Source organism: Stegodyphus dumicola, chromosome 3 (assembly GCF_044657685.1).
Source record: "Stegodyphus dumicola isolate Sdum_Otavi_A_Nest chromosome 3, ASM4465768v1".
Taxonomy (NCBI): Eukaryota; Metazoa; Arthropoda; class Arachnida; order Araneae; family Eresidae; genus Stegodyphus; species Stegodyphus dumicola.
In genome coordinates this window covers 174,869,776-174,884,909 of record NC_140770.1, presented here as the reverse complement: position 1 = coordinate 174,884,909, position 15,134 = coordinate 174,869,776, and the positions used below count along the sequence as shown (strand labels likewise).

Here is a 15,134-nt window from a genome sequence, read left to right as displayed (position 1 = left end):
ATATTTTCTGGAATAAAACATGCACGGATGCATAAAGTGCATCTATAATTTCAAGCTGCATTTTAAAATTTTTAGGTATATTTGCCGTATAACCTGCACCCAATTCTTCACACACATACACACACCAAAAAAAAAAAAAAAAAAAAAAAAAAGAGAGAGAGAGACTAAAAGATACATGTGCGATGCTCTTATCTTTTGAGGTCACTTATTTGAAGATTTGTTGTAGCCTTTCAAACAGTATACTGAAGAGAAGCAATAAGGGGCACAATATGTGTGTGGGTTAAATGCTTGAGGGAGTAAATATTCCTGCAAAGAGGATGGACTGTATTCAATGAAGCTGTCCCAAAAAATTATACTGTATAGTTTCGGGAAAAGGGGGATATAATTTGGAGAAAGAATGCACTTCTAACCTGAATGAATTCTGGAATTAGAAGTTTGATGTTTTCTCTTTCTGTAGTCATTTGAAGCCGTGATTTTGAAGTGAAAATTGAAGGCTTTACTAAATCGCATTTGCTTTAGTTGAAATACACTTGATCTAGTGTTTCTTTTGGTAATAAATAAGAAACCTCTTAAAAAGAAACAAAGACAGTGCTGATTTCAAATACAAAGCCATTCATTTTGTGATAGAAAATGGAAATTGTGAAAAATGGAATAGCAAGGATGTTTGGTGAAAATTCTATATATAAGCAGAAGAAAAATGAAATCACAAAAATTAATATGCCAAAGATTAAATGTGCTTTACATAAAAGAGTAATGAAATGAATATTGTGAACTAGTTTTAGAAAAGTGTCAGAATGGATTAATTGTAACAAGAAACAGTACATGTTTATTTGCCTAAAATGGGGCTGCCCCGTTTTCAATCTTCTTGCCCATTCTTGCAACCTTGAGTTGGTGTAGTAGATTTATGGCAGGGAATAATTTAGTTCTACCAGAACAAGCAAAAGTTTTGCCAAGGCTTCCAAAAGATTTAGGTAATTGATTAGTTTTTAGAAGTATGACCTACGAAGGGATAAAATATGTCACATATTGAAAATATGGATGAAACTCCAATAATGTTTGCTATGATAGGAAATAAAACAATTTATGTGAAAAGAACAAAAACGGTTCACACAAAAACAACAGGTCATGAAGGATCTCACTTCACTGTAGTGCTTTCCTGCTTGGTGGACAGTTTTAAATTAAAACCCATGGTTATTAAAAAAATAATAATAATAAAAGATGATGCCAAAATGTAATTTTGCAAATGGTGTTTTCATTCCTGTTCATGAGAAAGAATGGATGGACGAAAACAGTGCAAAATTGTGGATAAGAAATTTTGGGCAAAAACGTCCTTCTGCCTTAAAGAATTCAGAAAGTCTTAGTCTGCAACATGTTTAGATCTCCTCTAAAGGATAATACAAAGCAATTCTTGAAAGAGTGTAAGGCAGACATGGCAGTTATTTTAGGTCGATTAACGCCATTAGTTCAGCCTTTAGATATGTGTATTAATAAACCATTCAAAGAAAATTTAAAATAAAAATGGAATACATGGAAGTTAGAAAGTGAAAAAACATTTACAAAAGGAGACCAAATGCATCATGCCAGTTTAGAGGTAGAGTGTGAGTAGCTAATAAAAGCACAGAATGAAATAAAATCCGACATAATCATTCAAAAGTCATTTAAAAAGTGCTGTATATCTAACAATCCAGATGGAACAGAAGATGATTATCTATTTATGGATCAGAATAACAGTGATTACGAAAATGAAACAGAATTCGATGTTGTGCCCAAGATATAACAGAAGACGAATATAATGAACTTTTCACATTATCCGATAATGAAAATTTGTAAGTTCACAAAGTATGTCATTTCTTTCAAATAAACAACATTTAGGTACATATATATATCTAATTTTTTTATGCCGACTCCTTATTTTTTAATCTATCATTTTTTATACCAGACATATAATGCATACCTGTAAATTTTGATATAATTTTTTGTACTGAAAGTTCATGTTATACGCCGGAATATACGGTATTTTATAATAATATCTTTTCATTTCATTCATATAAATATAACAGTATTACTAATCAATTTAAATATTTTCTTCATCACATGTATAATTTAGCTTATCTCTATGCCAGCAACAACTTTCCTTGGTAACATTTATATGTAAATAAGCATATGTATGTTTTTGTACTTGCTAGATCTGCTTTCACATCTGTGAGTTTAGTTGGATTTAAAAGCTGAATTTCAGTTCAAACATCAATAAATATAGAAAATAACCATATTTATTCAGAAAGAATAGGAAATACAACTAGACTTTTTTCACAAAAAGTTATTTAATTACTAAGCAAACAAAAATACTCATTTTCAATTAAATTAAACTGCTATTAAATTTATCCCCTTTATCAGCTCTACATGTAATCAATCATTGTTAATTTCTTTCTCTTTCTTCCATTTTTTTCTGGAAGCAACCCAATGCTGAAGAAAGTAAAAAAAAAATAATCTCCCAAGAATAAAAATAAATTGTTTCAGAATCTTAAATCCATTTTTTGTCCATTTAGAATTTTTTAATTCATTTACAACTTTCATATGTTCAATACAAATAATGCAGATATTTTTTGTTTCATCGTTTGAGAAATATAGTTTCAAGGCAAAGGAAAAAATTATGTAAATAATATACTATTTTAAAAACTCATAAACTAAACTGAACTTATAGTTTCAGACACATTTCAATAAGTTCCTAAATTAAAACATTAAAAACTTACACGATCAAGGATTCTACCACCACATACACAGCACTTTTCTAACGTGTTCTGGAACATAAAAATAAAATTCATGCTTCCTATATGTAAAGATATTTTTAAGTAATATATATATTACATATCTCATATAATATAAATTCTACCTTTTAAAATTATTTTATACATTAAATAGTTATGAACCTTAAATGAAACTGATCTTTTCTCGATTGACATTGTATTTTTAACATAAAAGTGATAAATATAACAAAATAAAAAAACACACAGATACAAAATATATAGCCACTGCATATCGGCATCACAAGTGTACTCTCCCACACAATGTTTTCACTATTTTCTGTCTTTTCCCAAACAATTTTAAAAAAGTTAAAAATTCAAATAATTTTTTTTAAATTTCTATTTATCATCACTTTTTTAAATTCCATATATACATAAAAAAGAGCATGGTTCACATACTCCATACTTTAATGAACTGGATTAAAAACTCAGAAAACACTGACAGAAAAGAAAATAAGTTAGATAAACAAATAGCTGGCTAACACAAAAAAACCATACAAAAACAATATTTATAATTACGAATTAAATTTTAAATGGCTGTATATATATTGCACATAAATATTTATTAACTACTTTGTTAAAAAATCAATTTGCATTACATAATTATACATGTGCATTACATATACATTACATAAATATTACATGAAACAACTTCATTAAAATGGCACAAGTAACTGATGACTAATTTCAATAGCTTAGATAAGCAGCACTAGATTTAACATTATTTTCTAAACAAAAATACAACCTGTTTTTCTGTAGATTGCATATTTTCCTAGAACTGGCACTTAATTCAAAGAAAAAATATCTTCAGAAAAATAAAACTGTTAAAAATGTGGTTGTTTAAGATGGAATTCACTGTATATAAAAATGATTATATTTTTCGCAAATCTCTTATCTGAATGTAGAGATGGAAGAATTGGAGTTCACTTTTTCTGTTCAGGGCATAAAAAAGACAGTCGTATAACTTATCTTTCAGAAAGAGATCATATTTGAAAAAGTGTATTTGAATTCAATAATGTCATATTGATCTACGAAATTTTAGTCCAAGATCTTTACATTTGATTACAAATCATAGTATAGTACACCAGTGATAACTGATAATGTTTTGAAAGACTCTTCAATTCCCACACAAGGGTTCACTCTTGTGCAATCTTCTTTCTTCTCCTCTTCACAGTCAGCCTCCATAGAGTGTACCCTCGACAACATTCTCACAGATGAGATGACTAAAGACTGAGGGATTTGGTCATTACCTATGAATGTTTAATGAGCAAGTGTTCTGTCATCAGTTAAAATAAAAAATTACAGAAATAGAATTTAAGCTAAGAAATTCTAACTTATCTTGCAGTTTTCCTGATACTACCTCACAGACTGCCATCTGTTTTGATCATCAGAAAACCATTTAAAAAAGAAAAACAATACACATTCCAGAAAGTTCAAGCCTGTTTCACAGAATTTTTTGAGTGAAAATTAAACTTTCATGAATGAAGTACTAACTACTACCTTCTTTGAATAATTCCAACTTTTCAGTTCTTACAAATGAAATGGGAATCTATTTTAAAATGGAATTACAATGATTGAACCTACCACCCAATACACCACTTAACTGGGACAATAGTAGTGATTCTGACTGCTGTAACAAAGTACTTGAGTTTGATTCCCAGAGAAATCATGGATGTTTGTAAATGTATAGCAACTGTGCAGCATGCAGGCACTCTAAATATGCAGTGAGCCGAAAGTCCTCTCAAAAGGTTGGTGGTAGGGAAAAAGGGGTAAGAGGCCCTTGGACTTGTTTCCCTGGGGTGCTCTCTCAAAATTGGGGATGGAACTAAGTGTGGAGAAATTCATAATGACAGTGATGAAGCTGTACACTCCGACGTTAATTTTCCCCTCACCCCCGCTAACTGTAATTGGACTTGATCCAAAAAGAAGGAGAAACATTCTCTCCTTGTATGACTCGCTTCTCACGTTATGCAATGGACAGTAAACGACGCTTGTAATCATCGCTAGATATTTTTTCTTCAAATACCTAATAAATATGTTATTTTGTGTTTGCTAATATAATGATCGTGTTCCTTACATCCGCAGCTTGGATTACACTCTGTTAAGGTAAGAACTTTAATTCTGTTTTATTCATCCGCTCATCTCGATTTAGCGTAGTTGTAACAGTAAACAAATATGAACCACGAATACCTTCAACACTAAGTTCAAGTTGGACTGTCACCTATATGGTGCTCAAGCCTCTTACCAACAACTGGCACATATGATTCCTTGCCACAATGAATGCCATGAGCTTGTGCTGACCTTTGTCAGGTAAGTACACTGATAACAACAAACCTAATACTCATCTGAAAGCAAAATGGTATTTTCAACTAATTTATTGACAAGATCATATTTCTATTATACCGAAGACTTTTCACTAAATAAATATTTTTTCCTCCCCCCCCCAAAAAAATGCTCTATACGCCTTTTGGCATTTTGATGAGGTTTTTTACCTTTAATATATATTTCCCATGCTGTATTTTATAGCATACAAAAAGAAGTAAAGCATCACAGGGTTCTACCAATAACTAATTTGTTTTGAGAAAAGAATTTTGAAGACTATTGCAGTATCAATGTTCCATTTTTAATAAAAAAAAAAAATAAATAAAAAAAAAACGGAAAAATCTTTTCTATCCTTCCAATAAAAACAAATTATTCCCAAGAACAAAACAAAGAAACACAATAAATATGACAGCATAAATTTAAGCCACATATTAGTTGGTTTTCAGGTGTATGTTTCCTGAGTAAAGAATGTACCTTTCAAGAAAAGTAATTTGCTCATTTGCATTTTGTCAGCTACTTGTAAACTTTAGTTTTGTACAGTATCAAGATGAAACAGAACTGATGATTTAGATAGAAAATGTTTTTCCCTAACCAGAGAGGGCAATGAAGCAGTAACTTTAATAATTAAAAAAAAAAAAAAAAAGGGAATATAGCATAAGCATGAAGCATGCAACATACCAAATAGTCATCTTCACAAAAGGGTTTCCCATCTTTGGCGTAAAAAGGCTTTCCTCGAAGTTCCTTATCTGCAAGAAATTATAACATTTTCATAAACTTATTTTAGTTGAATAACTTTATTGGAGGGGAAAAAACACATTAAAATATTATTACTTATTCAAATGAAAAATAATCAGAAAGGAATATGAAATGCCCTTCCAATGAATTTAATATTTTAATATGAGAAGCAAGAGATTAATATCACAATATTAAACACTTTGACAGTTCTGTTTATATATATATTCTGCATTTGTTTATTTGTTAATACATCAGTAGCATAAAATAAATGCTTAAAATCAAGTTTACAATAGATTTTTATTAGTATTCCTTTTTTAGGGATACTTAAAAACAGGAATTTTGCAGACTGCAATTACTGTTCGGGCATCGAAAGTTCGTATGACTGATTAAAGGGGGGTAGTTATTAAAATATAAATACTGTAGCAGACATCAAAGGATTTTGTGAAATTTGGTAAAACATGAAATGGTGTCAATTCAGTTTTAAAATGGCTTGAAAAGACATTTAAAAATATGTATTCTTCAACAGCAAATCAGCATAAAGAGCATCAAAATGGATTGGACAAAGTACAAGGGATGTAGCTAAAGTTCTAGGCATGATGTGTGGCAATTTTTGCTTTCTCTGCTGCTCATCTTTAAAATACGTAAATGTTGTTGATTAAAAAAAAAAAAAAAAAAAAAAAAAAAAGCACTGCAGATCTCACTACTAAGGTATGACTTCATGCGTGAGCTTGAAAGTTTTAATTTTGAATTAACAACTCATACAAAGTATAGAAACTACATCTCTGCTTAACATTCTACAGGCTCTTCATGATTTTAGTTTAATTCAATCTTATTCAAACATTAATATCACTCTTTGATTACATCTAATTCTTTCCGTTTCTATTGTTCTATGCAAAAGAAGTTTTAGCAAATTGAAATTACTAAAAAATTATTTAAGATCAACTATCAGACAAGAATGATTATGTAATCTTTTTTATTATTTCAAAAGAATATAATATTGTTAAATTACAATAATGCAATTTATGAATTTCCTGAAATGAACGCCAGAAAAATACAATTAAAATTAAACTTATGGCTAGATACAGCACTGATAACTGCCACTTAACATAACATAGATAACTACTCATGATTAATATGATGAAAACATCTTGGTAATGATGTAGTGATTTACAGCTTTTAGCTAATTAAGTTATTTTTTAGATGGCACCAGTAAAATTAGTTGTTGTTTTAGTCATTTCTTTTAATACTGTCTGCAGTACTTTTAGTCTCTTTTAGTCATTCTGTTAGTACCTGAATGATGTCTTGTGAATTCTGTTAGATGGTACTAATACTCAAACACATGATTCATGATCGGGATTCTGAAACTAAACACAGCTTGCAGAGTATCACCTTACAAATACTTCTACATTATTTCACAGAAGTATGGATGTTGGAGATTCATTTGTAAAAGTGATTTTTTTGTGTATGCTGCATGACATGTAATGTATATGGGTGAATGACTGAAAAATCTAACACGTTATTAAATTAACCAATGGAATCATTTTCACTTATGTTTTCTTAATTATCTGTATTTATTTCCATGTTTATAAAAAGAGCTTTAGTAGTATCATTTAAGAAATAACTGACTGACTAAAAGCAGTAGATAGCATACTACACTATATTAACAACATCTTCCTCCTTCATAAAGTTAGTCATAGTAATCAATTTCACAGAACAGTGACAGTATGATCTTTTCTTTCCCCCACTTTTTCTTTCTCTTTTTTCCCCCCCTTTTTTTAATCCTATTCTGAGTTCAAAAAACATGCCGAATTACAATTATTGGAGATGTTAAACAAAAAACAGATTAATATTTGTAAATATGCAGGACTTATTTCAAAAGTTACACAGAATTTTCTCCTTCAGCTGCAGAAGTTTCGCAGCTGAAGATTCTTTGTTTAAATCTTCAAAACTAGTGCTAGATATTACAAGTATTATGCTGTTTCTTGTTGCCTTAACACCACCAATGATCAGTTTTTTGGTCTGAACCTTTAGAATGATATCCCATTTAAAAATTCAATCCACAGTCTTTGCAAAGCAGAACTCATAATCGATGAATCATTCATTATAGCCTGCCTCAAACAGGCCAATAACTCTTCACACTTTTTTAAAATCATGTTTCAAAATTATTCTTGTGAAGTAGCCAGTTTGGATTTTTAATTACATTCAGAATAAAGAACGATCATTCACTCTAAATAATTTCCATGCTGGAACAGTGCAATCAATACAGTACAAAGTCTGTAATCTGAACGTCCATTACCTAGAATGATCTATAATCTGGACCTTAACGACACAAACTTTTCTTTTGGTATGCTTTATGCATGCGCGTTTAATATATAACGGACGGTATAAGCTAGGCTAAAATTATCTTTACTGATTCTGAGGCATTTCAGTTAAATGTTGCAGATTGCGCTGTTCCTTAATCTTCTAATTGGATCTGGCTCATTATTTTTTGCAGACTGTTAGAGCAGTTTTATAAAAATTAAGCTTGAACTTTCGATTATGTCAAAAAGAGTTTCCAATTCTGGAGCTGCCAAAGGATTTACAAAGCGAAAGCATGTTTCGATGTCCATCAAACAATATGTGAAATTGCTACAAAAAATGAATAAAGGCACAGCCGTCTCAAAATTATGCGAGGAGTATGACACTGGAAAGTCAACTGCATATGACATAAGCAAAAAGAAAAAGGAACTTTTTGAATTTTTTGTGGATTCCGACACCTCACTTGCAATAAATAACAGAAAAAGGGTTTGTTACGCTAAAAGTGACGATCATGACAAAGTGATGGGTCCAATGCTAATGGCTCAAGCCAAAATATTTCATGAAGAAATAAACTGAAACACTGAGTGCACATATTCGACAGGTTGGTCAACCAAATTTAAAAATCACCATGACATAAGACAAAAATTTCAGGTGAAAAAGCTTCAGCTGCTGAACAATTTGCAGATGAATTCATTGAACTCATTACTAGTGAATAATTATCTCCAGAACACTGGTCTTTTCTGGCAATATGTACGGCGAAATAACTTGGCAACCTCTACAGAAAAGGCTCCAACTGGTGTCAAAAATTCCTAAGCGAGACTAAAAATTTTAGCATGTGCAAATGCTGCAAGAACACACAAATGTAAACTTTTCGTAATCGGAAAACATGCACGACCTCGAGCATTTAAAGGAGTAACAATTTTCCATGTTGTATATCGCGCAAATAAAAGAGCATGGATGATACAAGCATTGATGAATGACTGGTTTGAAAATCATTTTATACCCGAGGCTCAGCGACATTTGAATTCAGTTGGTTTACTTGATGACTCAAAAATAATCCCGATTGTTGACAGCTGTTCGGTGCATACTTAAAGTTTTAGTGAAAGATAATGTATCCGTGTTATTCTTCTCTCCAAATTGCATGTCTATCATTCAGCCTACGGATATGGGAATAGTGCACGTGCAAAAATGCAAATATAAAGTAGCATTTTTAAAATCTATGTTAAATTTCTTGAATAATGGCAAGACTATTCAAGACTTTTTGAAATTTTTTAGCACAAAATCGGCTGTGTGGAGCATTGCAAGATCATGGGAGGATGTGTCTCCAGATATGTTAAAAAATGCTTGGCATAATTTATGGCCAGCTACCACATTTCATGGTGAGGACGATGAAGATGATAGCCGCGAATTTGAAGGTTTTTGGACATCGCAAACTAAAGGTGAAATTTTCCAGTTATTGGATTTTGTAAAGAAATGTGGAGAAGAGGTAATAAATGAAGATGATATAACAAGTTTTTAATTGTGACAATAATGCCCCAATCATCAATTAATTAACGGATGGCGAAATCTGTAGTATGGTTCTAAATCCAGAAAATACCACTTCCGATAGTGAAGAAAGTGACAGAGAGGTTATTGAAAACGAAAAAATTTCGATTGACAAGTTAGTCGGTATTCTCGACACAGCAATTACAGGACTTGAACAGTGGAACTTTGAAACTGAACAAGAAATTACGTCTGTTTATAGAATTAAAGAGAAAGTATTAGCACAAAAAACGAAGCAACTTAAACAACTTACATTGAAAGAAATGTTTAATAAAGTAAACAAATAAATATTAAGCTACTTTTTTTTTTTTTTTTTTTTTTTTTTTTTTTTTGTAAATTTTGATACCCTTTAGATCATAATTGCTCTTTATTTCATAAATTACGGCTTTATATTTTTAATTGTATAATTTCTGCATGCCATCTTACCAGATTTAAATTGATGATCTATAATCCGGAAAAAACCCTAATCCAGAAACGCAGAAGTCCCGACAAGTCCGGATTATGGACTTTCTACCGCATAATTTTCTTACATAATTGCTTACTCAACAACTGATTATTTCACATTAACAAATATGTTGACAATCAGACTATTTTAAAATAAATTATTTTCCCTTAATTTAAGAAAACCAGTGTTTTTTAAAAAATGATTTTTCTCACCTATACAGCTTTTAAAACTGTGGTAGCTTTGCCTCAAGTAATTTACGTCTGTGTTATTTAAACAGTTATATATGCATTAGCAGCTCCTTACTGTTGAATTGCATAATTAGCATGAATACATTAATTTCATTATTTAATAATCCTGTCTCTTAAATATATATTTAAATAAGAAGTGAAGAACCTAATAATTTAGTGCTATATTTCATAAAATTCAAAGATTTTAAAGGAAAATTATGGTTTAAAACTATGATAAATCAATTACCATTTATCATAGATTTAAAAAAAAAAAAGTCCACCAAATACTTACGGCATATATGACATGTAAAACAAGATATGTGATAGACATGTTCCATTGCAGTACATCCACTGCCTTCTCCAAGTACTTTTTCTCCACATTTATAACACATACCTAGAAAATGTTTCACTTACATTATAGTTATACATAATATGTTTGAAACAAAATAAACTCTAAATTGTCAAAGTATTTATAGTAACTATACTTATACATATGCAAAAATAACTACTGTTATTATTTAAATAGTTAAGTTTACTTATCATATATAGGTTACAATTATGTATGAAAACATATTAACAATATTAAAGTAAATTAACACAAACCATTAAAAGTAAATAAAATCATCATTCTTATATACAAACTATAAAGAAATATGAATCATGAATGCCTACAAAAGAAGTATTTTTTTTTTAGCACAATTTTAACAATCTACATTTACTGAAACTTCAAGCAGTCTGCTGATTTACATGAAAATAACTTGCTGCCCATTTTACATTACATAAAATTTACTTAAATATTATTTATTATATAAGGGGTTTTTCACACTATATACAGTAACATCCATGAAAGGATAAATAATCTCTTGAAGTTGGCATATCTGCATATCACCTAATTAAGCCTTTGCTTGACTATTTTACACCTACCGCATAAAATTTCAATTTTCGGCGGGGGGGGGGGACTATTCATGTGTGGCAGGGGGGACAAGAAGACTTATACGATTGCTTTTCTTTTCTGCATATTTTAAACAAAGCAATGTCAAATTAAATAAAGCTTGAAAATTTTGATTCATTAACCATTAATAACATCACATTAAACACTCTGACAAGTAACTTAAATAAAGATGAACAACATAAATGGATCAAGCGCAGAGCCTACATCAGAATTTCCACCCATTCAATAACAGATTAATTTCATTAAATGTCACCTTGAAATCTCATTCTATGTTGTCTTCTGTACCACAGTTTTAAACATAGGTTAAAAAGGTATAACTCTGACAGAGCTGATAGGGCTTCTAGAGCTTTGCCCATTTTTAGGTATCATACTTACATAAGATATTAATTTCAACAGTAACCATCATCAAAAGCTAAAGAAGTACAAGAGGTATGAATTAATTTCTGATTACTGTTATTTGAAGATCTAATGAAGAAGAACAAGTTCACTCCCTTTCCTTTTTTAACCACGTTTCGCTAATCTGATATAATAAAAAATACCACAACATTATACACTGACAGAGATATTATGCTTTCTCTCTTGCTTTTAATAAAATATCTGTGCAAACTGCTTGAATAATTTCTCCTCCTGCATAAATATTTTTAAAATTTTAAGAAAATCTCTTTTAACAGAATTTCGGTCATGAAATACAGGAAAAAATAATTGATGAAAACATTATATGTGAAACCTTTATTTGACCCAATTTTTAAATTTTCTCCTAAAAAGGATAATGTACTAAATTTATAAGGTAAAAAGTGTGATATTAAAAAAAAAAAAAAAAAAAAAAAAAAAAAAAAAAAAAATTCCAATACTCTGCTCTATGTTAGTTTGAGTTCCAAACTTAATTTACAGATAACAATATCAAGGAATATAATGACATGCGTCCTTCACTTAACTCACCAATAACAGGGATTTCTTCTTCCTCCTCATCCTCTAAGCAGCATGAGAAAAGGTAAAAGATAAACTTACATACTTATGAACATGCATTCAATATTTTTAATATTCAACTAACATTTCCTATATAATTTATAATGCTGAGAAAAGGAATTTAAACTTTCATTCATAAAATTGCTTTTATAACAACTTCCTATGAAAAATTTAGTTTTTAGTACAAATTTCAGTATTTTTTATTTTTTAAAGAATTTCTTGTCAGAGACAAATTTTCCATTAAAAAGATTCTAAATAATAACAGCTATTAATATAACAATTAAATAATACATAAACACCAACGAATAAGATATCTCATACTAAATATTGCCAATCTTTATTAAAAGAACAAAAGTTCATTATTTTTCTATAATCCTGACGAAAACAAAACAAAAGTTTCAACATTATTTATTTATTTATTTTTTTTTACTGCAGATTAGTTATAACACATTATAAAAAAAATTCCCTTTCTCCCAAGATATCAAATATACACAATATGATCAAAAGTATCCACACACTTGTATACTTTGTCTCTATGAAGATAAGTGAAAAATTAATTAAATTATAAAAGCCACTTTTTTCTGAAATAACAGCTGCCTCTCTAGGTGAAAATGGCAACCTAGTTTCTAAAATGTTTCAGCATGAATCGCATGCCATTCCTGCAGAACACTGCTCAATTCCGTCATAGACTTGGACCATGCAGTCTAGATCAAATCGACATTCTAATCTCAAATGTGTCCTATTGGATTCAAATATGAGCTTTGAGCTGGCCAGTCCAATTTCTGAACTTCCATGTCTGCAAACCACCTCTGCAGAGGTCATGCAATATGGACAGGAACCGGACTGCGTTGAAACAGCAATGTACTCTTTGAACTATGCAGCATGATATTATCAAAAATATCCAAACAGGCTTCTGACTTGAGAGTCCTCTGCATAGGAATCGAAGGACCCAAGGGAAAAAAAAAAAAAAAGAGTCTAAAAGTATTACACTTCTACCTCCAAATTTCACTTGCGACACAATACAGTAAAATAAAATACATTCACTAAGCAATCTTCACACGTAAATTCTACCATCTCCAGATTGCCAGATAGTATACCTTGATTGACTGCTCTTTGATATGTGATGCCACTGATCAAGGTTCCAGCATTGTCAATATTTGCAACACTATAAATGATGCTTTGCATTAGTGCTTGGTTTATTAGCAGCAGCTCTGCTATGCAAATCAAAAATTCAAAGTTTGCAATGAATATCCATTGTGCTGATGTTGCATCCAGAGGTTTCTTAGAATATGAAATTCCTGACAAATTTTTCCCATAAATTCATTTGACTTATAATTATTTGCAGTTTAAGGTCCCTGTCTACAAGACAAATGGTCTATAAATGGCACAGCTACAGTGCCTGCACAGTTCAACTTTGATAACACCATGTAGAACGAACATGAAAGAGAGAAAAAACGAAAAAGAGAACGAAGCACTCCTAACATTTCCAAACAGTGGTGACAATTACTCATTTTACTCCATTCAAAATCAATTAACATGTGCTTTCTTCCCACTGTACTTTTCCAGCTTTGAAATCTGTGAACTTATCTGGTTTCTTTTATACGTGTCTCATAGCTTGAAGCTCGACATCATTGGCAGAATCCACTATCATGAGGGGTGTCCAGATACTTTTCATCATACACCACAGTAGTCTTCAAACTTTGTTGACTCGAGGAACCCTTACAACTCTGTGGTTTTGAGGGGAATCCCATCCCACCCTTAGAAAATATATATAGAAATAATATTTGAAACAGATCAATAAGTTATAGGTACTTTAAATAAACACAATTAAAGAAAAATGTTGTATTTTTATTTAAAAAAATTAACATAAAATAACGTTATTTACTCATTAACAGCATTAACTCCAGGTATAAACTATCCTTGCATTATATTTAATGACAGTGGTGTACTAACTTTTTATTTACACAAACTATCAAAGTCTAGTTCTACTAATATTATTTGCAAGTGCATTTCATATTTTGCATTTAATTAACTTCTATATTTTGTTTCATAGCCACATACACAGAGAAATATTTTTCACTTAAATACGCTGTTCTGAATGATATAAATATTTATAGCTGTGTGAGAAACTTAGCTATTTTGCATGAATCTACTATCCAAAATAGACACTCTTGCTTAAATTCAGATTTTAACGTCAAATCTGTTGATATGCCGATAAGTTGCTGCCTTTTCTTCACTAGCGAACTTTATGATTTATCATAATACTTGAATGGATCTTTTATCTAGTCATACTTAGTTTTTTCCTTATAAGAAATAGTCTCTTATAATTTTCTTCACTTGAAAAAGTGCTCCATTCTATTATTTTTACATTTTGTCTAAATTCATTTTCCAACTTTTCAAGAAAACAAGTTTTGCAGAGCATCGTACATCATTCTGTTCAACATATAATGGCCATGTGTTAAGTTTTATAACTAAATTTTACATTTTTTGGTTAATAAACACTAGTCAACTAGTGCAAGCACTTTGATTTTCATTTGAAATTTTTATTTTGATTTGCGGAAGCCCGAAGTTTTGCGAAACACAGTTTGAAGACAACTGATAAAAAGCATATTATTTATTCTTAAAAAAGATTAAATTAATATGAATTTCCTTCAAAAATATTAATCAGCAGACATTTAAAAATCATGCGAACTTTTTTAATAACTAAAAACTAAAACATCCACATCAGAAATATGATTTTCTAAGCTAATTTGTAATCTCTTTCATTGAATGACAATATTTAGATTATGACAAATAAGACTAAAAAATTAACTGCATCTCCTCGCACATACAAACCGACCTTGATT

General features: G+C 30.3%; 1 protein-coding gene across 5 annotated transcripts in view; it reads right to left on the bottom strand.

The window, feature by feature from the left end:
- Positions 1-15,134, bottom strand: part of LOC118195933 (lipoma-preferred partner homolog) — a 100,898-nt gene that overhangs the window by 15,569 nt on the left and 70,195 nt on the right. For 4 of the 5 annotated variants that reach the window (XM_085813652.1, XM_085813653.1, XM_035367276.2 and 1 more), the window contains 4 exons: positions 12,262-12,294; positions 10,663-10,764; positions 5,802-5,869; positions 2,751-2,798 (listed from right to left, as the gene is read on the bottom strand). In XM_085813652.1, the coding sequence (XP_085669778.1) occupies positions 2,751-2,798; positions 5,802-5,869; positions 10,663-10,764; positions 12,262-12,294 (251 nt within the window). The remainder of the gene's footprint in view (positions 1-2,750; positions 2,799-5,801; positions 5,870-10,662; positions 10,765-12,261; positions 12,295-15,134) is intronic. The other variant, XM_035367274.2, reaches the window with a different exon arrangement.